General features: G+C 40.2%; 2 protein-coding genes across 5 annotated transcripts; one reads left to right on the forward strand and one right to left on the reverse strand.

Annotated features, from left to right (window-relative positions):
• Positions 1 to 1,099: 1,099 nt before the first annotated feature.
• helt (helt bHLH transcription factor) lies at positions 1,100 to 2,919 on the reverse strand. The gene is made up of 4 exons (XM_028414794.1): positions 2,753 to 2,919; positions 2,086 to 2,190; positions 1,778 to 1,874; positions 1,100 to 1,575 (listed from the first exon to the last, which is right to left on the reverse strand). The coding sequence occupies exons 1-4, from the start codon at positions 2,777 to 2,779 to the stop codon at positions 1,100 to 1,102; spliced, it is 705 nt and encodes a 234-aa protein (XP_028270595.1). The 5' UTR covers positions 2,780 to 2,919.
• Positions 2,920 to 10,681: 7,762 nt separating this feature from the next.
• acsl1a (acyl-CoA synthetase long chain family member 1a) lies at positions 10,682 to 26,433 on the forward strand. 4 transcript variants are annotated; one of them, XM_028399790.1, is made up of 21 exons: positions 10,682 to 10,780; positions 17,932 to 18,138; positions 18,686 to 18,800; positions 18,887 to 18,951; positions 19,035 to 19,136; positions 19,814 to 19,913; positions 20,030 to 20,202; positions 20,421 to 20,453; positions 20,644 to 20,695; positions 20,772 to 20,845; positions 22,516 to 22,593; positions 23,050 to 23,184; positions 23,264 to 23,398; positions 23,534 to 23,629; positions 23,695 to 23,767; positions 23,875 to 23,963; positions 24,372 to 24,488; positions 24,568 to 24,711; positions 24,784 to 24,885; positions 24,967 to 25,038; positions 25,361 to 25,501. In XM_028399790.1, the coding sequence occupies exons 2-21, from the start codon at positions 17,950 to 17,952 to the stop codon at positions 25,499 to 25,501; spliced, it is 2,085 nt and encodes a 694-aa protein (XP_028255591.1). In that variant the 5' UTR covers positions 10,682 to 10,780; positions 17,932 to 17,949. The 4 variants fall into 4 exon arrangements, with proteins under 4 accessions (XP_028255591.1, XP_028255584.1, XP_028255600.1 ...); XM_028399783.1 differs by lacking the exon at positions 10,682 to 10,780 and adding an exon at positions 15,778 to 15,934; XM_028399799.1 differs by lacking the exon at positions 10,682 to 10,780 and having other exon boundaries at positions 17,950 to 18,138; positions 25,361 to 26,433.
• Positions 26,434 to 26,483: the final 50 nt, after the last annotated feature.

Below are 26,483 nucleotides of genomic sequence, written 5' to 3' on the forward strand. Positions count from 1 at the left end.
TTGCATTTATTGAGATGCTGTGGTTATGTATTGCAGATGCTACAAACTTGCCAAAAACAAACCTCATTTGATCTGAGTTAGTTGTTATTCTGATGGAGGGAGAGAGAGAGAACCTGTTTCAGCTGGTGACTTCAAAAAGTGATGCTTCTGAATCAGTATATGTAAGATTTGTTTTAATAACATCATTGATGCCGTCTTGGTCTCACCATGTTTCACTAACAAAACCACTAATTGTGCATGTTTTACTAACAAAAAAAATTGATTTTGCATGTAAATAAGCACCAACTTTTAACCAGGGTGGGTTCTATCCCTCTTTAATCCTGATGAATAGTAAACCTCATTTGCCTAAATATATGGAAATAGAAAAACTTGGCTAAAGTTCAGAGGAGAGACAACTTCTATTCTTGAACTTGTCTGCAGAGAGTGAAATGATACAGGACATATCTGTTTTATTTGATTTTCTGTTACTTTATGGAGCTGTTATAAAACAGCAGATTTGACTCCTAATAGGGGGGGGGGGGTGTTTGGTTTGGTTAAGTGTAGGTTTGGTTAGATGAGGAGCGGGTGGCCCCTGTGGGAATCAGGCTCATGTCTGCCCCGTGTGTGACCCACTGTGTCACCCATCACAACCCACAGCTCAGCCCTTAAACAGCTTTTCTGTGGACAAGTTGAAGATTTGTTTTTGGGTTGTGTAGCATTTTTATTATGGCTTCAATTATTGCACAAATATGAATATTTTTTTTATTTTTCAGGCCCTATCTTCCACCGTCATCTCCCATGTCAAAACTTATTCAGCTTCTTATGCCATAAAAGATCAACTGGAGGTGATAAGTGTTGTTTTTGACACTTTTCTACTTTCATATGGAACAGGATCAAATCTTCACGTGCATTGAAATGTATATTTTTCTTATTATTTTTTTCTTCTGCATCTATAAGAGAAAAAACCTACATTTGCGTGCATTGCTGTGGATTTACGCCCTCAGAGAGACGCAAATGAAGACAAAACCAGCAGATTTGTAGTCAGAAATATTGTATTTATTCACAGCATGTACACGATCTAGACAATATAAATAAAAACAACAAAACAAAGCAGATTGATTTACATTGCGTGCTGCGCACTGTGCAAACTAAACGTGTTTGCGTGCGTGTGACCGAGGAAGTTGAAATAGTGGTGATCGAGTCCCTGCACCGGCGACAAGTATCCACCGTGCTGCTGCGTGTGCGCAGAGAGTGGCACTGTTGGGTACGAGATGCCCGGGCTGCGGGCCGAGCTGTGCCAGGAGAAGTGGCCCGGGGGGCTCTGCTGGTACACGGAGTCAGAGGGGCTGTGGCTTTGGTGCTCCGGGGAGGAGTGCAGCTGGTTGAGGTAGTCAGACGGTTCTGGCAGCGTACCTACAGAGCCGAACACAGGCTCCGTGACTACACGAGACTTTGACTGCAAGAAGGCGAGGATCCGTGCGTACTTGATGTCTTTGGTTTCAGCTCTGTCCTCTGTGGTCAGGTAATGCACCAGGTTCTTCATGCACTCGTGGTATCCGTAGTGAAAGTAGTTTGCAAATTCAGCGAGAAGTTCACCTGAAATAAACCAAAGGAAGCGTCGTTACAATCAATCAGCTTTGCTGTCTGGCTGGTGCGTAAAGCTGGACTTAAAGTAAAACACTACACCGAAGTTAAGTTGAATTATATGTTACGCAATCAGCATGTAGGAAGCATTTAACGTTCCTCCCAGAACAATGTCGATGTGATGCATAAAGGGAGAGAGACAAAGATTACTGACCTTTTTCTCTCCCGCGGGGAAAATCTGCTGAGTGGAGCGCTCGCAGGTACTGAACGGTCATCTCCAAAATTTCAGCTTTCTCCAGTTTTCCAGAGTTCTGCAAAAAAAAAAATATATATACAAAAATCAAACACTGAAAAATGTTTCACTGAAAAACAGGACCAGATTGTCTGATAAACATTGATGGTTTTTTATATTAATAATTATGTGATTTGTGTTATAAGTTATAAGGCTAACACGAAATTACTGGGGGGGGGTGGGGTTTACAATCGTAATATTGCAGCAATTGTATTTAATTGTATTAGTACCTGTTTAGCCAGTGCCATCGGTACTGTTTTTCCAAGTTCATTTAAGCAGCGATTAATTCGGTCCCTTCTTCTTTTCTCGATGACTTTGTGAGAGATTGGAGTTCTCTGTGAAAACAAGAGACAGAGCATGAGAAGAGGAATCAGCTGAGCGGAAACAGTCGTGATATTTGCCAAACACAGACGAGAGAAAACTAAAATTCCCTTCTTTGCAGCGCCAAAAGAAGTTGGAAACTGTACTGAGCGCGCTTAGCACCTGGCGAGTTTTGCGCGCAGCGCGCTCAGCTGCTCTAGAGCGCGCAACAGGCATCTGCGCTCCTGGCCGCGTTTTTTACTCCGAGGCGCCACCGAGTGCGGTTAACACACCACTTTACCAATTTAACTCATTGTATGAGTTTGTAAATGACAGATTACTTTCTTGTCACCAACTGTTGCGTAAAGGGAAATTTAGTCTTTTCTTATAGACTGTGCGCAGCAGTTATGGTACAGGCGCACCGCAAACTGGTGCACAAAATAATTTAAGTCCACTAGCGTAGAAAACACTCCAAACAGAAGTTTCTTAAGAATAGCTCATGTTCAAATTTCCAAAATGTAACTCAAAAGTCTCAAAGGTGCCATGTTCTCAAAATAGTTCAGTCCTCAAAATGCAGAGCGCACATGGAGCGCATACCTTCCTGTCCTTCATTTTAGATGCCATCGACGAATTCCTGATAAACTTCTTAAAAATAGTTCAGCTGAAAGTTGGAAAGATGTGCTGCTCTGGAAGATGATGAAGCAGACTGAGGTGCGAGGGGAACGCTGAGCCTTAAATAGGGACCATCCGAGAGACTCTGGCATTCATGGTGTAAATTATTCCATGGGATTAGAGCCATGTATTGGGTAAAATGTGTGCATTTAGGATCAGTTAAAGAAATAGTAAAAATCTAAAGCCATGGGCTAGCAGGGGGGCAAACCTGCTTTGTTAATCCACGTGGCTGTTCAAAAGACACGTGATTACTTTTGGAATATTATTTGCATAGTAACAACCCAGGCGGGAAATAAGAACTGAGCGTTGGGATCGCCTGATCCGGCGGGGCGCACTGTGCGCACTGAAAACAAAGCCGGTGAGAAAAGAAACCCTTTCTCTTCCATCTCGCGTTTCTCACACGATCGCCTGTTTACAAATCCCAGCAAGCGATCTTAACTCTCATCCAAGCCCGGTCCGAGGTTTAAGGCCTGTCCAGTGTCATTAGAGTAATTAAGTAAGCCTTTAATAGGCTGTTCCGCCAAGTTCAGGGGAGATCTTTTGGAGACGGAGTCCCCCCGTTTGTTCTCGGCGTTTCTCACACGACTTGGTGACACGTCCATCTTTTATGAGAGATGGCAAGCTTTTTGTTTACATTCTTTATTTTGTTGGACTCCTCGGCAGGTGTGTGATTAGCCCTGGCACACGAGCGTCGTCTGCGTCAAGGCCAGCGTCTCCAGCAGCCTCTGGCACACGAGGGTTACCCACCACTGGAGACTCTTTGGAGAGGCTCAATTTGTATCCTATTATCCTATAAGAAAATGTCTATTCACTCGAATGAATAGTTTCATTGGCCTAAATTTTAATAATGCTGTGAAAGAAAGGGAGAAATAAAGAAGAATGCAGCTGGTGTGAACGCGCATTATTCCCCGTCACCTGCAAGATGGGTAGCCTGGAGACCCCTATTCATTTGCCTAATTTCGGTCAACTTAACAAACTTTGGGAGAAATTATACTGCCATTGTTATGAAGGGTGAAGCTTTCTGATCGAATTAACAGCATGTTTTGATCCGGTAAATGTCATTAGAAAGAAAGAAACAATCGCGTTTAAAGGGGCCTGGGTAATGCGCCAAGTGGAGACGCCAAAGCGCAAACAGCACAAAGGGTGCTAGTAAATGCCACAGGGGACTTTTGTACCCTCACATTGCTCAAGTTTTTCCCCCCAAACAAAGGGCATTATTTTATACTTGAATACATTTCATACAACAATTGGCTGTTTTCTTCAAACATATTTTCACAGCAAGGTTAACAACAGGTTTATTGTGTGCGCTCCTTCTCACAGATTCAAACTGCTCCCATGCGCCACAACTCTTTGCTCCACTTCTTTCTTTCTTTTTCTTTTTCTCACTGAGCACGTTTTAATCTCAAAACTTTCCCCGTGCGTGGATATATTTGATCCTGTGAGCGATGTCGAAGAATTAAAAGCAGCGGAGATTGAGAAAGAAAAGCTCACAAGACATCTGAAGGCCTTTGGAGAGTTTTTAGAGCACCATGGAGAGAAAAGCGCGAGCGAGCGGGACGGGGGCATAAAATCCAATTACTTGAGTGTGGAGTTTTTAACACTTTTTATGTGTTTGTCCTTTGAAATATTGAGGCACTTGTGTATTGTTTCTTTTTTTTCTTTTTTTTTAAACTGAATTAAATACTGGAAGTTTTTGCTGACAGACTTTGCAGCGCCAAAAGTTGCGTCAGGACGACTCCGTGAGTTTCAGCATCTGTAATTCCCAATAAATCCTCTGTTCAATAAAATTATGTCATCACGGTCTTCAGATTAAGTTTCAACACAAGTATGAAGATTTCATGTTTTCTTTGTAAAAGCTGTGATCACTGCCTGTGCGCATTTTACTTACAGAGTTCCTTCATGCTTGGCAGCGTTACAGTGACTTAAAAGCTGCATTTTCATTGAACAGTTCCTGGTTTGGCAGCAGACATATCACAATAAAACAAATATTAAATGTTCGACTTTAAATTTTCTAGGAGCAGTAAAATAATAGCACACATCTCTATATAAAATGAATGACTGTTTTATTCTCTTTACTTTATGACGTTTTTTACAGGAAGTAAATAAGTAAAATATAACATGCCACTGTCTGTTTAACAGTTGAACAGTAACAGAATGAATAGAATGTCAAATCTCATGCAAAATACCTGACTGTGGGTTATTTCTGTGGTGTTTTAGTGAAGAGGAAACCAGCTGCAACAACCACAGAGTGGTCACACAGTAGCTCATACATCCTTTGAATATTTCTGTATATAGTCTACTGCTGTATGTGCTTTAAGCCAACAGTATAATATTATTGTTCTCCCACTTTATTGGCATTCTTGCAGGTATACCTGCTGCCTATTATATCTGTTTTATTTATTCAAGTGAACATTAAAGTTTGTGAAAATTGGATTTTACATGAATTTTTCACAGTTAAACAGAAGTTTTAGTTCTGAACTGATTTTTTAGCCAAATTCAAATGCATGCATAACAATAAGAGTTTATTATGAATGTTTCAAACTGACTAATAAGTGCATTGGCTTGGTGTTCATTTGTATGTTTTAATCTCCAGTCTAATCACCATAACATCAGCAGCCTGTTACAGGAACACATGAATAAGCCTCCAGTCATGTAGTGTAATTTGCAGCAGCAGCAGCCGCTGTGGACTGTGTGTTGTCAGGCGCTGCGCTCTGACCCGTGGTGACCTCTGAGGGTCCCAAACACAATCCTTTAGCTCGGTGCGCCACCCTCAGCCTGAACTGCAGTGGTTCACACGGTCCCACTGAGCCCATGGAAATCATCAGAGCGACCATGGTTCAGCAGATACTTTGAAAAACAAAAAAAAGGACTATTTAAGTGTTAACTCATTAAAACTAGTGAAGATGCGAGCAGGTTCTTTTACTTCTTACAACATTTAGCTACACAGCAGTAAAACTGTATATAAAACCTTACCTAAGCCTCTAAACATCTTAAATCCTTACAGATTATTACACTGAGACAGGCTCTTGTGAAATGGACGATATGAGAACTATATAAATGCAGCTATCATGTATGTCAGAGACCAAAATAATGATTTGTCCCATTAAAAAATCTAAAATAAATTTGTTTAAAATCATCACTGATTCATGATAAACTGTTGTTTTGTTCAGCATATTTCTATGTGTACATATACAACGTTGTTGGACATGATTTAGATTAATGTAAAGTTTTTAAATTCAGGACTTCAATCTTGTTTAGGTGCTCCCTCTTGTGGTATATTTTAGGAACTACAGTGATATGCAAGTTAAGTAAAGGTTTAATATAAACATATGTAATCAAATTATAAGCACCTTTAAAAGACAAACTCTGTAACAATTGTGCATAAAATTGATGTATTATTATATGTAAATGTAATATTTTAGTTATTAAATAAAGATACAGACACATGACCATAATTTTTGTCCTTTGTCTAAATTTCTTGAATCCTTCCATCCTGCTCAGTGGAGCATCAGGAAATCCTAATATGCTGTTTCCCTTTGCTCCTGCATGTTTTCCTGTAGGCTCTGTGTCCTGCATAATTTGACTGTAACATTTTTTAAATGCCTAACAGAAGACTTTCTTCTCTGCCTTCTCTTTACTGCAACATGTGACTGTTGCATGTGTGATATACAGAAGTACAGAGATCCTATGACAGTAAAGACAGTAAAGACCAGTGTAAATACTCGTCTACAAATAAAATATCCTACTGAACATGGCTGATATATTTATATCACAGTGTGGCCAGTGCTGAGGCAGCATGTTACAGCTGTGGCTGGCTGAGCCAGTTTTAACCATGTTATATATAGGTCAGTATTTTAGTCCAGGGGCTTACAACCTATGGGTCTGGTGCCCTCCTTGGTCACAAGTTGAATGTGAGGGGTCACTGGATGTATGAAGAACAAAATTTGATTCACGTTTTTGAATTTTTTCAAAAATCTCTCAGTTTTTATTAATAAACTTGTCTGCAGTGTAACAAGTGAAATATGCAAATAATTCACTTGGTTCCAACTAACATGTATTTTCCTGTAGCAGTCATAAAGTTGCTTCAGTAGTAGAGTTATCATATTCGTGTAGGCCCAGATGCAGGAATAAAATACAAGGCTTAACATTAAGAAAACGTCTTCTGTGTCTATTGTCTTTTCTCTGTTTCTCTCCTTACAGTGGAATTTTTGGGGTAAATGTGACATTTCTAAACTAAAAGAGTCAATTGCTATTTGGGTTTTTATGTACTTTAAAACAAAAGTCACTTTTGTTTTTGAACGGGTCATAAATAACCATATCTGTCAGCGTGTGTAGGAGGCAGGAATGAGCTCATGTCAGACAAAACTGTCTGCTCGTTTGTGAAGAGGACTTACATGTATTAACCCTCATGCATTGTTCGCAAACACTACCCTAATGTGTTGTTCGGGGACAAAAACGTCCCCTAACTTTAACGGTTTTAAAAATATATTAGATAAATATTTTTTTGAAATTTTTTTGCATAGACCTTTTAATTAACTTCAGTTCTAATCAACAGTAGTGAAAAAATCATTTTCCCCCAGGATTTTAACCCTTTAATCACCAATTTTATAAGGGGTGGTGCTGAAAATTGAAAAAAAAACACACAAAATGGCTCATTTTTAATAGAAAAGGTGAATGTGGACTGGATTCTTTTGAACCTTTATTACAGTCTTGGTCATGTCAAACATCAGTAAAAAAATTGACTTGATTGCATTATTAGTTTTTGCACAGCACTGGATTTTCTTTTTTTCTCCCATTTTGTCCCATAGACTTACATTATAAACACACTTTTTTTGACTGCACAGCCATGGCACTACATAATCATGCATTCTTGATTGTTGGTGGTTTACCCTGTTGGTAGGAGGTAAAATTTGTGATTTTTACAGTTAACAACTTAATTACCATATTAACCCTTTACCTGCAGGCCTGTGCTCATGTAGTGTAGTTTCTGGCTTGTATATGGAGTTATAGGGAGTATTTTAGCACATAATTGTGTGTCTACACACTGTGTGTGTATGTTAGAGAGGAAGAGAGCCATTTGCACACTGATCTTGTTGTCTGTGAGTACACACAACCACAGAGTCTTCATAGTAAACAAAAACAAAGAAAGTGTTGCTATGCACGTGTGGCCCTTTGATGTCTACAGGTGCAGACTAAACAAAACAAAAAGGCAAGTGGTCTTACATGTGACCTTGTGGTCATTTGATGGTGAGAAGAGCAGAAAGCAACATGAAGAGAGGATTCACTTGTGCACAATCTCTGGAAATGATTGTGCAGCCTGGCTCTATGAAGGGCCAGGCTGTGAAGCTGTGAAGGCTGCACAAGTAGATCCGTCACTTGTTCACAAGCGAATCCTTCATTCGTTCACAAGTGAATCCTTCACTCATGCACAGGTGAATCCTCTCTTCATGCTGCTTGCTGCTCTTGTCACCATTAAATGACCAGGAGGATGCATGCAAGTCCACTAGTGTTTTTGTTTTGTTTAGTCTGAACCTCTCAGCATCAAAGGGCCCGGCACTTACTTTTAGGGCTGCAACAAATTTACTTTACTTTACTTTACTAAACTACTTTTAATACTAATTTTAGTAGGGGACTAAACTGTAGATTAGATTTGGTTAGTCAATGATTATTTATTATGTTATCAAGTTATCTATCTATGGTGTCTATTTAGTAACATGCACATGTACGTATGGTCGTGTGGAGCGCAACACACCATGGAAAAGGGGCACTTAGACCTCACTTAGACTAATTCAGTGATCTCAACTGAGACACTAACCTAAAAGTAAAGTCACTCTACTGGAGGACGTGTTTTCCGAAAGCTAAAAAAAAAAAAAAAACAGCTATTTTACCCATCCACAACTTCAGACGCCAGAACTCCTGGATGTTTTCATTTTACATGCTTATGCATTGCCGTTGTACGTCTGAATTAGGTACACTTCACTTACTTAGTAACTTTATTTTCCTGACTTTCCTTCCCTGACAGTGTGCAAATGGCTCTCTTCCTCTCTAACATACACACACAGTGTGTAGACACACAATTATGTGCTAAAATACTCCCTATAACTCCATATACTTAAGCCAGAAACTACAGTACATGAGCACAGGCCTGCAGGTAAAGGGTTAATATGGTAATTAAGTTGTTAACTGTAAAAATCACAAATGTTACCTCCTACCAACAGGGTAAACCACCAACAATCAAGAATGCATGATTATTTAGTGCCATGGCTGTGCAGTCAAAAAAAGTGTGTTTATAATGTAAGTCTATGGGACAAAATGGGAGAAAAAAAGAAAATCCAGTGCTGTGCAAAAACTAATAATGCAATAAAGTCAATTTTTTTACTGATGTTTGACATGACCAAGACTATAATAAAGGTTAAAAAGAATCCAGTCCACATTCACCTTTTCTATTAAAAATGAGCCATTTTGTGTGTTTTTTTTTCCAATTTTCAGCACCACCCCTTATAAAATTGGTGATTAAAGGGTTAAAATCCTGGGGGAAAATGATTTTTTTCACTACTGTTGATTAGAACTGAAGTTAATTAAAAGGTCTATGCAAAAAAATTTCAAAAAAATATTTATCTAATATATTTTTAAAACCGTTAAAGTTAGGGGACGTTATTGTCCCCGAACAACACATTAGGGGGTAAAATTTGCCCACAGTGTACCGTTGACCTATGAAAAATTTTAAAATCATATTAACAAAATTTATGTAAAATTAAGCTTATTGAGGAAAAATGATTCAATTTGTCCACATATTGACAAAGTTATGGCCAAAATAAACAGAAAAATTTCTCTCAGAGGACAAAAATGTCCCGAACAACGCATGAGGGTTAAACTATAAATATCCCCAAGGTGACACAGTGGGGACAATAATCAATAATATGATGCTTTGCCTTTTTTTGCAGCCAATGAAATCTTTCAGTGCATTTAGTTACCTGTGTATAATTCAGAGGACCATGTGAGGTGCATAGCCGCAGTTAAATCAGGGATAGATTATGGGGTCAATGGCCCCTGAGAAAAAAAAGTCCTATAAGGCCAAGTATCAGAAGTGAATATCATAACCCATGGTATGTGATTGATTGGTCCTATATGAGATGAGACATCCATCCATCATCCATTAACCCGCTTTGTCCTGCAGTGCAGGGTCACAGGGGGCTGGAGCCTATCCCAGCTAACTACGGGTGAGAGGCGGGGTACACCCTGGACAGATCACCAGGCCATCACAGGACAACATACAAAGACAAACAATTCACACTCACACTCACACCTATGGGCAATTTAGAGTAAGCAGTTGACCTAACAAGCACGTTTTTAGAATGTGGGAGGAAGCCGGAGTACCCAGAGAAAACCCACACAGGCACAGGGAGGAGACCTAACATATTACAGGTTATTTAATTGAGGGGCCCCCTTCAGGTATCAATGATGAATAACATAGCCAGTGTTATATGATAGTGGGGCCCTATATGAAGCTATATCACATAGCATAACTGGTGTGACTTCTACAGGGCCTCATTAACATATCAGGATGGATAATATGGTAGTGCGCAGGCTTAGGCTTCAGGATCCCTGTGCCTTCAGGGCCCCTGGGCCTGGGCCCGGAAGGCCTGTTCAGAAGTCAGAGGTCACGTGTTTAAAAGTAAAAGAAGTTAAAACACCTTTTTCTTTGTGTAATTGCAATATAAGCATGGAAATGAGAATAAAGTACACAGAACTCAGAAGTAATGTATAGCCACTACACATTGACCAATCAGTGGACGCCTCTCAAAACTTTGGGCAGAGCGTCACGTTAGGCCGCCTCTGATTGGCTGAGAGCTGCAGCCGCGGGACAAACATGTAGACCGTCGCTGCTGCTGCGCCCGCTGCTCCGGTTCCTCCTTCTTGAAGAATCAGGTTAAAGTCTGCTGCTGCACACAGGTTAGTGGGGTCATTTGTTGCCTAAAACTTTACACACAAACACGACCAGACCTGCGCCGGCTGTTCGACGGCCTGTTAGCAGAAGTAAGAGGAGGACGAGAGGCTTCTGGAAGGCTGCTTTTGTTGTTGCTTTAACTAGACCACGCTTTCAGTCTGCTCTCCACGTCGTTATCTTCATTTCCGTTTATGTCACGGTGAACACGTCGAATGTGTTTGGTACAATGTGTTCACTCTGCACACAGCAGAGTGTGAGCAGTGGTAATCTGTCTGTGTCGCAGAGAAAGCCGCGGAAACACGCAGCTGTATGCTGTGAAATAAAAGCAGATAAAGACACGAAGCATCAGATCTGATGTGTCACGACACATTCTGCCCCAGAACTTTCTGCTCTAATCTTCTTTGTACATGAACTAGTCTTATTAATGAAATGAGCTTATCAGGAACAATGTAAGAATTATCTGGCATGTCGTGGCATCCCGCCATCACATTTAGAAAGTGTGTGTGAGAGAGAGTGTGTGACCTGGTAACCTCAGGGGCCACACATTAGGAGCAGTTCATACAGGTGGCTGAATGCAGGGATGCACACCTATTGACAGAAAGTGTTATAAAGTACTATCACATTTAAATGTCTTGTGATGAAGTGATCAGCAGGTCTATTAGTCCACTATTGGCTGTCTGTAGTTTCCTATTTTCTGTAAACTAAGTAAACCTTTCACGTCTTTATCCTGCTGTATAATGAAGGAAAACAAACATAAAGTCTCCTCGCGAGTAAAGAATTCAGTCATTTTCACATCCAGCTGTTCTCTCTTCACTTTTTTGGCACTGGCGTCCATGAAAGAAGATCCTGGGTGTTGGTGCTGTAGTGTAACGTATGTTTCTGGGGTGGAGTGGCTGCACTTCAGAGCTGCACTTTAAGGCGTTTTTCTGGCAAACTTCCTCCATCTGGAATGTTTGGAATGCTGCTTGTGTGTCATTCCCTCCTACCCACTTTTTTTCTCTTAAAACACAGGTAATGCTGATGTGGCCATGCAGGGCAGTCACATGAGCAGTTACAGTGCACTCAGTAAAATGACCGTGCAGAGGCAGTCATGTGTTTCTTTTGCCCTTGGGTACAGGAGCGGCTTTCATTACAGCAAGCAGAGGGAGTGTCTGTGGCTCTGTGTTTGGACCTCCACCCTGCTGTTTGAGAATACCAATTATCAGCCTTTGTGTCTGTTTTCGGAGTGACACCAGACAAAGCCTGCTGGTGTTTACACAACAATCAGCTCTGACCTGTGGCCTTCAGCAGATGACTTCAGATCCTTCCAAGAAACTTTTACTGATGTCAGTCAGTAACCAGCTTAATTAACTTTGAGAGAGTCATGTGATGGCAGGAAATTATGGATCTGACTTAACCCCAAGTTGTCATGCTTCAGCGTGGAGTATTGAGCAGTTGGCTGAGAGTTGTGTTTCACATACTTATATAAAAACTATATATACAAAATGTAAAAATGTCAAGGTGTTGTAAACAATTCTAACCAAGTACATGGTTATAAATAAATTGGTGTGATAGTGTTTCCACCAAGTGGAACTGTCTGTGAAGAGGAGGGATTCAAACCCATTTCATCACTGACTACTGACAAACTGTGTCACACAGCTGAATATGTGACATTGGTAACTATTGATTAGTGATTATTTGTTATTTTTAACACAGCTGATCCACACTGTATAAATGCCACAGGATCAATCCTTTGATGATGCTCTCAATTTTTCTGTAGCACCACCAGCAGGTTGACATTTCATTCCTTTTATAATCTCACTGCAGCATATGACGAGGAAAGAGGACTGAATTCGTTATAAGTTTTAGGGTGTTATACAAAAAGTCACCACCTGTACAGTTGTCATGCGTGAATAATTTATCTGTACAAACAGGTGCTTTGTTTTTGGATGCAGCCTCAGCAGGTTTTAGCGGCTCAGGTTGGCCTGTGTTGTCTTGCACAGTATTGTCAGGATGATGGCATATTTTCTTGACCTGCACTGTCACATGTGGCCTGATACTGAGCTGGTATCGCTTGCCGGCTCTGTGACCTTTGCTCCATTTCCCCCTCTACTATACATTTCTCCACAGAGTGACCATGTGACCATGAGTGTGAGGTTTCATGGGGGGGGCGCGCATGTTAGGACATGCCAGCAATGGTTGTCTTGCGCAAGGTCAGCCTTTGTGTCCTAAAACCAGGACTGAATGTGACCGGAGGAGGATGGACACGAGTCAGGCAGAGGGTGGAAGCGCATGAAGCGCGTCACACATGAAGCCACATGAGCTTCAGCAGCCTTGAGTGACAGCTGGCTGCTCATATTTATATGTTGACAGTCCCCTTATTCACCACACTAACTGAGGAAAACCTGTTTTTTTCAGTTGCCTTAGATCCTAATCCACGAGAATATAGTGAGTCATTATCCAGTTAAAATTACCTCCCTGAGGACATGCTATGCTGTTTGTTAAACTATTGAATTGACAGTGAGTTATTGGCGAACTGATCTGCTACAGTAGATCCAACAACAAGCAGTAATACATTTAAAGTGTGTGCGCGCTCATCTACAAATCAGGAAGTCAAGAGAGACGGTGTCTGAGGACATGAGGAAAAATCTCTTCCTCTTTAGTGAGTTGTATTTCTAAGAAAATCTATAACAGAGAATAAATGACCTGCAAGAAGGGCGTGAAGGAGCCATAGATTTACAGATGTTGGGTTATCAGGGCTTTAATAAGTACCACATCAAAAATATCAGCTTCTGTTCGTTCTGCCATGCTGCCATGGCATATTTAATTATTAAAGTGTTCTTCCCTTTTAATATAATAATGTACAGTAGGTGTACACTGACCTCTTAACATTTACTGGATTTTTTTACAATAATTAGAAAGATCCTCCTTATGACATTAGTTTGTTATTAAAAAAAGAAACTGGTCTTAATGGCCCTGTGACCCTGCACTCCAGCTCAGCTCTTGTGTCTGTATACCTCACAGAAGAGTCTTAGATTTGAACCTCTCTCTACAATCCCCTCACTGACCCAGTGAAACTCTGGTATTAAGAATAATTGTTTTTAGGTGTCTGTCTTTTATATATTACATGGGTCCTTCTGACATTGGCAAGCATCCGTCTTCTCACGATGGCATTATGTCTGTTTGAAGCTTTATGTGTTAATCCCCTGTCAGGGAGGCCGTAACAATGAGTTTAAACAGTCTAAGCGGTCGCTCCACACCCAGGCTGAAAAGCAGCTCAGTGTGACACAACTTCATGGTTTCAGATGTCTGCTTACTGTCTGTGCACTTAGAGGAACTAAACACTGTAGATGAGTACAAGCATGGCCGTCTACTGTAAGTGTATTTTTTTTCTTGTAACTTCCCGACTGTGGTTTGTGTAGCAAACAGCTGTGAGCTGCTTGTGAGCTGCAGGTGTCTGCCAGCTTGTCTTCATATTCTGTTATGTGTCAAATGAACCTCCTGCCCTATATTTCCACTGTCTTGTGTTTGTGTGCTGCGGTGTGGGGTGACTGGTGAGCTGGCTCTGCCATTGGCTTGTCATTCTCCCAGGCCAAGTATGGAGAGTAGAGGTGGTGGGCTGGGCAGGGGGGGTGTTGGAGTACCTTTTACCTCAAACAACTTACAGCTGGGCATGACACCAACAGCATGTGCCTTCAGCTGACCGTCTGACAGGACGACACTCTTTCACACACTTAATAACTCCTTATGATTAATAATTTAGTCTGTAAAATGTTCAAAAAATTAAACAAATGAATGAATAAGACATGTGTTACAACTGGAAATAACATGATGATAATGTGAGCATCTGGCCTTTGTCTCCAATGTGAACCGATCCTCCATTTTTTTACTCTCGTTTTAGATGACTGCAGTAGTTGCAACCTTGTAAACAAGGTTCACTTGTTGTTGAGTAAAAGTTAAGAGTCACTGTAACCTCATCATGCTTTCTCATATGGTGTTTTGGCACTATAACCCAACATTCAATAAGGAGGTTGGATCAGATCACATTAACAAGCTTAAAAACGTTGTCTCACACAATTTATCATAGCCAAAAGTATAACAGCAGGAAGAATTGACTGAGTTTTGATGGTTTATTAATCAGCTTACAGTTGTGATTATATGTCTTAAATAATACCTGTTGCACTCTTCAGCACAGGTGGGATGTTATTGACTCACTGCCACAGGCATCATGACAAAATTATGAGGATTTGACTGAGCTGCAGGCTGCTTCCTGCTGTTGATGCAAAAAACAGGCTTATAGAGGCTGTAGAAATGCAAATATTTATAGCATGTGGAGCTTCTATTCTGTGGGAACTTGGAAAAAATGTAGAACTGAACTCAGTTTAGTTTATTGTGTTTGTTTTCTTTTTTTAAATAATTACTGTGCTATACTGCACACAAATGTGAGAAACTAAAAGAATTTGATCATTTTTAAACAATCAGAGATAGAAGATCATGGTATCCTTCCTCTTAACCTTGTGAAGTGTATATAACATACATATGTTTTTATACATTCCACAAAAATTTTGAAAGAAATGCATTTTCATATATTATCCAGTACCCATTGTCTCAGTTGAAAATGCAGGAAGAATTAATCATTTAGGTTTGGTAGAAATCATTCACCTCAGACTCCAGAGAATCTGCTCACATGCTCCTCTTTGTGTTATGCACATACTGTGCTATATTAGGGAGGGGGGGTCTGTCAACACATCTATCATGTAGAATACAAAGCCTTTCTTGTCACTGGTGTGTAATTCTTTGGTCGATTAGTTTTAAGCAGTTTGGACATTCAGCAACAAAAGAATGGCACACAGTGTTTCCAGATAAAGTCTGATAAGATGTCTGTCACATATAAATGCCAGAATCACTCAGAGCGCTCACTTCATTCACTCTGAAAAACAAATGTGTTTAAATCAACCTGCGCTGCAGTGAGTGGCTGACGGGTGTCTCATGCGTCTGTGTTTCGCTTTGACAGGGGCGTGTTTTTGCTATTCATAGTTGTGAGAACCTCAGAGGTCTATTAGAGGTCAGTGTGAGTCCTTCTAATAGCAACTGCTGAGGCACGGGGCCTTTCAGATACAACTGTACCACTCCACTTTGGACACAATCTCTACATTTCTTCTTATACACACTGTGGAACTGTGAGTATGCATATTGTCTTTTTGTTTTTCTTTGTAAAATATCAACACTGAACTATGGAAATCTGTAAACTGAAGCTGCTTTTATGATTGTCCTGCAGCTGGGTTAGACATGGTGCGATCATTGCTTTGCCTTTACTGTGACATAATGGACTATTGTTGGACTATGTTTAATGCACATTTGTTAAGTTTATACTTAATTTTCCTCAATAATGACAGTCATACCTGAACAGCTTATATGGATCTTGCCACTATTTTGAGGTGTGATGTTTAAATGTAAGCATGTAAGTAAAGTTATCTCATTTAAGCACTTTACTGTGTTTAAGTTGTAATTATATATCAATGAAATATGAGTTAAATGTGGGACTTTTCTTCAACACTTTGTCCCAGTTGGCACTGGTCCCACTTGTCATGGGCTCAGTGTTAATAATAGAAGTAGGTGAGAAGTCAATTGTTACCTCTGTGTGGGTTACACACTGGTTCACCTACAAGGCTGTTACCCTCATACACAGAGCTCACGGGAGCTGACACAGTATCAAAGGAGAGTTGAACTGGAAAAGAAGAACCTGCTTTTAATTAATGTGTTTCCATATTAGGATGTTATCATTTAAAAAAATTGCTTGTTAGATATATTGAGAGCGCTTTAGGCTCGTCTTTCATTCACATGTAGGCTTGTGCAAAATTGTATCGTGTGCAATTAATCGACAGTCACCGATTAATATTTGTCACTTATCGATTACGGCGATTAGTGCCTCGTCATGTGTGCGACGCATTCTCACCATCACCCGCAAGCGCGCACTAGTAAGGCAGTTTCGCTTTAAAACGAAGAATATTAAACATCAGTGGAAGCTATAAAACGCTAAAAACATCAGCCAATCCTCTGGGACCACCCTGCGCAGAGTATTGGCTGGTTGGCTGCTCTCTTCCTGCTCTGTGCGCACCAGAGAGGTACACGCATGATGGCTGAAGTCACAGACCGCAGCTCGTCTTCAGGTAATGTGCGTCCATGTGATTGGAGGCGTAGCTTCGGGGTGAGCTCCAAGAGAAAGGGGTGTGTGTTTACTTTCGAAATCTGGCTGACTCACTGAGTTTTCAAAATCTCCTACCCTACCTTTAATCGTGATTAATTTTTTTGCCGATATCGCCCAACCCTATTCACATGTAATTCAAAGTTGCAGACAGGTTCAGTCTCATTGTGTTATATAAACATTTCAGTAGAAAGGAGCCATCTGTCCAGTGAGCTCATTTTTAAAAAATGTCCCAGTCAGAAAGCTTCCTTACAGAAACAAGTGCTTCAGCGTCTGTGGTTGAGCCTTTATGTCTTTAATCTTGTGATCTGAAAATGTGTGTGTGGACTGAGTCATGTTTCCTTCCTGAGTTTTTGTTTCCAAGTGCTCAGCTGTTGAATAGGATAGCATATCTTCCTCCTGTGTACAATATCTACAAGCTAATGAAAGCAAATATATGGATTGTCAGTAATTTGTTACTGAAAAATGTAATCATTTAATCATTGAACATGTGTTTTACACTCACACTTACAATGACCATCAACATCAGTGAGAGTTCATAGATATTTTAATTTCACAGTTTTTCTGAGCTTGTTTTATATGTAAAGACATCGTTTTGCCCCAAAATGTTTTGATAGATTTTAAGTCTGGTTGGCAGATCTTGAAGCCAAAGTAATCGATACTGTGAAAAGGTGGCTCATGACTGAATCACAGGGCTGAAAGCTGCTGCTGCTCTGAATGATTCACTGTGGATCAGTGCTTGAAGCTTTCTTCTTCTGGTTTTGTGCATCATGTGTTTGCGTCAGTGCTTCAGAAAAGAATCTTTCAGGATCCCATAAATAAAATGTGTCTGTCTGTTGTTTGACGTTAGCATCTCACCATCACCCATACATGAAATGGAACATTATGTAATACAGGAACACTTGCTGTCCATTTATTTGGTGCTTTGCAGTGAATGTTATGTCTAAATGTTATGTTCCTGTTTCTCTGCAGGATCAGTGCAGATTAACCATGCAGGCTCAGGAAGTCCTGAGACAGCTGCGGATTCCCGAGCTGGATGACGTTCGGCAGTACGTTCGAGGTTTCCCCACGCTTATGGGTATGGGTGCCTTCGCTGCTATCACCACCTACTGGTATGCCACCCGACCAAAGGCCCTAAAGCCGCCCTGTGATCTCGGAATGCAGTCTGTGGAAATATCAGTAAGTTCTCCAGCGATACCGGGCAGTTACCTGTGAGGTTTCCCTCCCAGTCTGTTCAGCTGCAGTAATATGAAATGGCTGGATCTATCTATCGGCAGGAATGTGGCTGGGATTCAATCCAGGAATGTAATCCCAGCTGATGTTGGTGCCATTAAACCTCTCACATTTTAAAGGCTTTTTGACATTTAAAGCTACAATCTGGACCGTTTGTCTCCCCTTTCTGGTAGTAAGAGTAATTACACAAACACTGGCAACCTGTGCATCGCACACCTGACATTTTACCTGTGTGTTACTTAACACGTAAAATAGGAGCTAACACAGGTTGGACCTAAAAGAGCGATCAAAAGAAACACTCTGTTCATACAGCAGCTCATACCCCTGGGTTGCCAGTTTTTCAGAAATCTTACACACTTTGATTCCCTATTTCCTCATGACAATATATTGTTTGCTTGCAAAGTTTAGTTGCTCATCAGTAGATAAAAGTCTGAAGGAGTCATGATGAACGGGGCTGAAGAGTCGACGGCTCAAATGTTTCTTTTCCTCATAGGGTGGAGAACATGCTAGAAGATCTATTCTGAACAGCAGCGAAGAGAACATGACACATTATCACAATGATGCACGCACAATGTACGAGGTGTTCCAGCGAGGGCTCCGAGTATCGAGTGAGTGTGTGTCTCTTCTATCAATTGATTAGGATTCTGTGCCGTCAGTGAAAGCAGTTATCAGTGAGCTTCCTTTTCTTGCACAGATAACGGACCTTGTCTAGGATCGAGGAAACCAAACCAGCCCTACGAGTGGCTGTCATATAAAGAGGTGGGATTCCACCCACAGACATGCAGAGGATTAACACGTGTATGAGTCACAGTACATTATTGAAAACTTTGATTTTTGCACAGGTGTCAGACCGAGCGGAGAACCTCGGCTCTGCCCTTCTTCACAAAGGACACTCTCACACAGGAGACAAATACATCGGCATCTTCGCCCAGAACAGACCAGAGGTAGAAAACACTTCCTTTAAACTTCCATCTTTCTGCCTATAGTATACACACACATGTACACATGTATACAAAGTGTTCATCTTCCTACAATATGATGTCATTAACCCAAGTTAACCAAGTTAAGTAACATAGTATGGGAACCCTGGAATTACCTGGTTTTCTGCATTCATTGGTGACAAAATGTGATCTGATCTACATCTGAGGCTGTGGACACACTACACCACTTTCCCAGTCTTAACAGATTTTGAAAAGACTAGGAGTACACACTAACGGACTGGCTTTAGCAGATTATATATGAAGATGGATTCACACACTTGACAACTGCTCCTGATGAGGGATCACAGACTACAGGATTTATAAAACCAACTCCTGACAGTTTACATACAAACATACCAGCTCATGGCAGAAATGCAGCAATTTCATTTTTGCAAACAACAAACAAACTTGAAGAAGAAGGAAGAGAAAGAATATGTCATGATATTTAAAGTACTTCATACATTAGGCTGTAGTAAAATATGAAAGGAGTGTATGCAGTGTAGCATGTAAACATAAGTATGATATTTAGTATTGATATTTGCTGTGTGTGACTTTTATATACATTTCAATAAGCATTTGTAGAGTAAGATAATAATGAAGTGTTGTTTATAAAAGTGTAATAATGTTTGTTTTCTGTGCAGTGGACCATTTCAGAGCTGGCCTGTTACACATACTCCATGGTGGCAGTCCCACTGTATGACACACTTGGCACAGAGGCCATCGACTACATTATTGACAGAGGTATAAAAAAAAAGGGCACCTTCACACTAATCACACACAGGCGCTATCACAGAGCTCTAGATGAAGGACACAGATAGTCTAATAATGGGTTAAATTGGTGTGCGCCTGTTTTTCAGCCGCCATCTCCACAGTGATCTGTGATGTACCCGACAAGGCTCGGATGATTCTGGACTGTGTCAGCGGAAAAACCAGAGTGAAGAGGATTATTCTCATGGAGGCGTTTGACAGCGACCTGGTGACCCGGGGACAGGAGAGTGGCATTGAGGTTCTGAGCCTGAAGGAGTTTGAGGTGAGAATAACAAACAGCTGATCCTAAATGCTGCGTGATTTCAATCTATTGTCTCTAATATTACAACATGTAACATGTAGCATCAGATGAAATCTAGCTGCTTCTGAGTGTCACTGTCTCTCAGTCAGAACTAGGCCCTGATGTGCTGTGTGTTCAGATTATTATCAGGACTTCTTGCAGACATGATAACACTGACTGTGTGTTCTGTATGTTTTCAGGCTTTGGGCAAAGCCAACCACCAGAAACCAGTGGTAAGTCTCAACAGCTTAACACATCTGACCCCCTTATTATGTAAGGCTCTTAGTTTTTAACTACGTTACCACAATCAGTCATTGTTTCTGATTTACTGAATCAGCGAGTTTAATCTATGAGGAAAACATGTTTTACACTGTACAAAACCAAGCGTCAAACACCAAGTGTGGAAATGTAATCTGATTACAGCCTCCCAAACCAGACGACCTCGCCCTTATCTGCTTCACATCTGGAACCACAGGTACTCCTGCTGTGTTTAATATTTTTGATTGATTTGTTTTTACAGTTATTGATCATCCATATTTTTTCTTGTGCAGGAAATCCAAAAGGTGCAATGCTTTCTCATGGAAATGTAATCTCCAACACAGCAGCTTTTATTAAAGTCACAGAGGTAAGACGATTACACCCACTTCTACAGCTACAGCTTTACACACTGAAAAGATCCATCAAGATCCAATCCTAAATGTTCAATAGCCATGTTAATACATGTTAAGATCTGATTTAGCTAAATGACAATACAAGAAATTAAAATAACACCTTTAACTTTAGGATGTTTTAATCTGTGTGAAATCATTCAGGGCTGCCTTAGATATTTTTCAAAATATTCACTGATGTACATCTACATCTACATCTGCAGCCCTTTGAAAGTTTTTTTTTCTTAATTTTTAGTTGATTTGCTTTCGGCCAAGTTTAAGCTTTTACTGCACGGCCTCTGTTGCATGTAGGAATCTGGTGTTTGCTGCTGCAGGCTAACTTTTCCCATAGAATTAGAAAATGTAATCAAATTTGTTGAATAGTTTGATGTGATTAATCTTTTACAATTTTTACAAAAAATTGACATAGGGAAATACTACCCGTGGCATTTCTTATAAATATACTGGTGGTATTTCCTGTTAGAGACATATCACCACTATAATTGTACCAGTAACGCATAGAAGTTGGACACATTTTTGAGTTTATTGGTTTTTGGCCATTTTTATCACACCCAAACTATTTGAGATAGGACAAATGTTATTACATTTTCTGATTCTATGGGAAAAGTTAGCCCTATGCAGCAGAAACCAGATTCCTACATGCAGCAGAGGCCGTGCAGTAAAAGCTTAAACTTGGTCGAAAGCAAATCAACTAAAAATTAAGAAAAAAAAACTTTTTAAAGGGCTGCAGATGTAGATGTGAATATTTTAAAAAAATATCTAAGGCAGCCCTGAATGATTTCGCACAGATTAAGACATCCTAAAGTTAACAGTGTTATTTTAGATTTGGAACATTTTCTTCTACTGTATTGTCATTTAGCTAAATCAAAAAGGGCTGTATTTTGCAAATGCTTACAGACCTAAAATTCTAGAGTTCTCCATAACATTGATAAATGTACATCGGTGAATATTTTGAAAAATATCTGAGGGGGTCATCCAGCTGATGTGCATGAAGCTGTTTGATTTCACGTGGAATGAGCCCTTAGCATTTCTGTCACCTTTTCCACCTGTTAGTGTTGGGTCACTTATTTGTTTATTTATTGCTGATTTATCACAAAATCAGCTAAAATGTCTACATTTTCTGATGTCCTGTATGTTCCTGATGTTTCACTAGAAAAAAAAAAAAGTTGGATGCTAGTTGCCAGGTTCATGGTAATGGGACCCGGTATTTAGCATTTCACAACCTGTTGTAAAGATCTAAAATATCATTTTAAATCTGGCCTTCCTCATTTCCTTGTCTGTTATTTCCAAATCATCCAAAGACTTTTGATCTGGATGAAGTCGACTTTTTATTTAAACCAGCTTTTTGGTTCAGACTGCCTCTCACCTCCAGTTTGACTCAAAAGTTAGGTGTAACACGGTCTTCAAGCCTAAACTCTAGCTGACCGTCTTTGATCCCCTTCATGTTTCCCTGTCCTCGCCTCTGTCCTCCTCCCTGTGTGCTGTTGTCCAGGGCGCACTGAAGCCCAACCATAAAGATGTGCTCATCTCCTTCCTCCCTTTGGCCCACATGTTTGAGAGGGTGGTGGAGGTACAGTACATCATGCTTGACCTACATACGTGCATGTGTTTTGTGTGTCCTCCACAGGTACACTGCATGCTGAACCTCCATGACATTCATGTATCCTATCTCCCCCTAGCTCACATGTTTGAGAGGGTTGTACAGGTATGTTGTGGTTGTACTTACTATTAAATATATTGCACAATGAACTTATTACTGCAGTTTAATCAAAGGGACTACATGTGCTTTTACTTTGACTATTTATGCATAAAGTCTGTTAGTTTTAAGAAAGCAATATAATACTAGTATTCCATATGCTCTAACTAAGGCTATTTTATATATACATGCTTTAATTGCATGTTATTTTGTTTAACCATCTGCAGACTAATGGTCAAATCATCTGTATAAATTCAGAAATAAAATGTGCCATTCTCTCAAAAACTTTACTTTAAATAAAACCTTTTATCCATTTAAAATTGAAACTTTATTTAAGTTCATGTGAAATGAAGTTATAGTCCACAGAGAGTGGATCATACTGCTGCTGGTTTATTTAAACAACAGTGCCCCCTTGTGGGGGGCAGGTCTGAATGAAAAATCTCGTTTTTTGTCCCCTTCCTCCAGAGTGTCATCCTCATCTGTGGAGCTCGAATCGGGTACTTTCAAGGGGACATTCGGCTCTTGATGGATGATCTGAAAATGCTGCAGCCAACAGTTTTCCCTGTCGTCCCGCGTCTCCTCAACCGCATGTTTGATAAGGTACTTTTTTCAATATCACCTCATACTGCTTTTGTCAATTGTTTGACATCAAATGTGACCAGTCCTCATTTCTCTGCAGATTTTTGGTCAAGCCAACACACCGCTGAAAAGATGGCTGCTTGATTTTGCATTTAGGAGGAAAGAGGCGGAGCTTAAAAATGGAGTGGTCAGACAGGACAGCATGTGGGACAAACTCATCTTCAAAAAAGTCCAGGTAGACATGATATGTTTTTTTAAAGAAACATGTTGTGTTCTTTAACACTTTTACTACATTTTATTCCATATACTCTTGTTCCTTTGTGTTGTATAAAATAAATGAGGCCGTATTTTAAGTTAAGTTCTGTTCCAGGCGAGTCTGGGAGGTCGTGTCAGACTCATGATTACAGGGGCAGCCCCAGTGTCTCCAACTATTTTGACCTTCCTACGAGCTGCACTTGGCTGTCAGGTAAGCCATGTCCACATCGTCATCACAAATAACTGATTACCTAATAACATTGATGCTTTCTGCAGTTTTATGAAGGCTACGGTCAGACAGAATGTACAGCTGGGTGCACCCTGTCGATGCCCGGGGACTGGACTGCAGGTAAAAGTTAAAATCTCCTCTAAAGACCTTTCTAATGTTCTGTAGCCTGAACTCAGGGTAATACAGTGTGGATTATAATGAAACTATACTGTGTGCTCTGTCCTCAGGTCATGTTGGGGCTCCTCTGCCCTGCAACATTGTTAAATTGGTGGATGTGGCAGAAATGAATTATCTGGCAGCCAACGGGGAGGGAGAGGTGAGGGATCAGTCATTTACCATCACACACACAGTGAATCCTATTCTTTAAATTTGCTTCAACGATTTACACAATTAAATTCTTTAGAATTAAACGTAATTAACATCAAATTACAGCTCTTATTGTGAATCACAAAAGCATGAACTGATAAAAGCCTTAAATGAACATTGGGTTTTTTACACATTTTACATTAAAACAAAACTTAATCCTTCACACAGCAGACTGCAACACCCAAAGTATGCACATTTTACATGACAACAAGAACTGGTAAATGTTTGTAATGATGCACAGGCACCACAAGAACATAGAGGACAAATATTCAACACTTGAGTGGGTTCATGTCCGGTAGTTACTTAAAAACAATAAACCAACTGCTGGAAAGTTAATTTGTAATCTCTGCTGCTCTAGGTGTGTGTCAAAGGACCAAATGTATTCCAGGGATATCTGAAAGATCCTGAGAGAACAGCCGAAGCCATCGACAGCGATGGGTGGCTGCACACAGGAGACATCGGGAAGTGGCTTCCAGTAAGTAACACGGGCTGCATGTCAACATGTAAATATAAAAAAGGCCGCTGACCCCCAACTTGAATTGCTCCTCTGACAGAATGGCACTCTGAAGATCATCGACAGGAAGAAACACATTTTCAAGCTGGCACAGGGAGAGTACATCGCCCCGGAAAAAATAGAAACCATCTATAATCGCAGTGACCCAGTGGCCCAGATATTTGTTCATGGCGATAGCTTACAGGTCAGTAACTAAAATGTTGTTAAAAAATGTTAAACAGTTTATAGCATTTGATCTAATACTTTTATTTTAAAGGCATGCCTGGTGGGGATAGTGGTACCTGATCCAGACTTTTTACCTATTTGGGCCAAGAAAAAGGGGATTGAAGGATCTTACTCTGAGCTGTGCAACAATAAGGTCAGACTCGCCACCATCTGCAGTCTCAACACACAGACCTGCTTTCTTCTCCCATCTAACTTCATTCTGACCTGTTTTCAGGATGTGAAGAAGGCCATCCTGGAGGACATCATGGCTTTGGGCAAAGAAGCTGGACTGAAGTCTTTTGAACAGGTGACTGATGTCACACATGTGTCACTTAATCAGTATATAGAATTTGACAGCGGTGCCAGGCTGTACCTGTTCCTGGTACTTCACAGGAAAAAAAAGAAAATCACTGCCTTTTTTCCTATCAATTCTGAACTGTAATCAATACTATTAAGTGGGAAATAACAATAATTTATAAGTACAATCACATTAATATGAGTTTAAACAAGTGGCTGCAGTGGCCGAGTCTTTCGCCCTCTCTCCTCTAGATGTGCTCTGAGGGACTGAAATCAACCCCTGACTAATTTCAGCATTGTTTCCATATTTTTTTTCTTTCCTCCCGCTGCAGGTCAGAGATATTGCGTTACATCAGGAGATGTTTTCTGTCCAGAACGGTCTGCTGACCCCCACCCTGAAGGCCAAGAGGGCAGAGCTCCGTAACCACTTCAGAGAACAGATTGATGAACTTTATGCCAGAGTTAAGATGTGAGGAGGTTTATAGTGCTGGTGGTGATCACTTCAAAGCATGCAGTCAGAACCAAAACATTTTTTTCTGCCAGTGAACCTGATTAAAGTTAAAAAGCTTTTAAACAAATCGGTAATGAACCTCATTGAATTGTATATTTTTCTGAGTTGGCACGTTTTCCCTCCTAACATTGGCTAGAATTTCATAAAGCATCCTGTTACTGGTGTATTTTATGTGGGTCAAAGTCACAAAGGGGAAATGTGACTTGTTCATGCTTTACTGCCGTTAAGTCTGAGTACTTTAAGTCAGAAACATTAAGCTCCCAAAAACCTTTCTATTCTATTCAGTGGGAGCCAGTGAAAACATCTGTTTCAATACCAGGCTATTTGATGTTTTGGTAATGTATTTAAGTCGGTAATAATCTTTAAACCTGTATATAGCATTTCTGCAAGAAAAGTATATTTGTATGCAGAGTACTTTGTGTGTTACTCTGCAGTTTAATTCCCTGCATTCCCATGTTTCTCAGACCTGCAGGCTGAAAGACAGATTTGATGTTAGTGCAGAACTTGCTTACAGTCTCTTTGGGATTTTGTTGTTAGACTGAATTAGTGCTTTTACGGGTTGTTTTCTTTCTGCATGTACAATACTGAATGTTGTTGTTATCCTACATACAGTGCCTCCTGTTGCATTTCAGTGCCACATTCTACAAGACAAAGCTGCGTAACTGCCACTAATGTATTGCACAAGCATTTGGAATAAACATTTGATAAAAGTGATTATTGCATTTTTAAGAAGCATTAATTCCAGTTTTTTAGCTGATGGTCCATTAAATCACGACACTTCATTTCAGCTTTGACACAAAGGTTTCAGATTGTTTTGACTGAATTGTGATCATTATGCATATGCAATCATTTCATGGACTCTTTCACAATAAAAGCCATGTTTTTGTTTTTTGACTCTTGTGAAACGCCAAAAGTGCAGTTTTGTACTTTGTGTTGAAACATAT

This window comes from Parambassis ranga, chromosome 1 (assembly GCF_900634625.1).
Source record: "Parambassis ranga chromosome 1, fParRan2.1, whole genome shotgun sequence".
Classification (NCBI taxonomy): domain Eukaryota; kingdom Metazoa; phylum Chordata; class Actinopteri; family Ambassidae; genus Parambassis; species Parambassis ranga.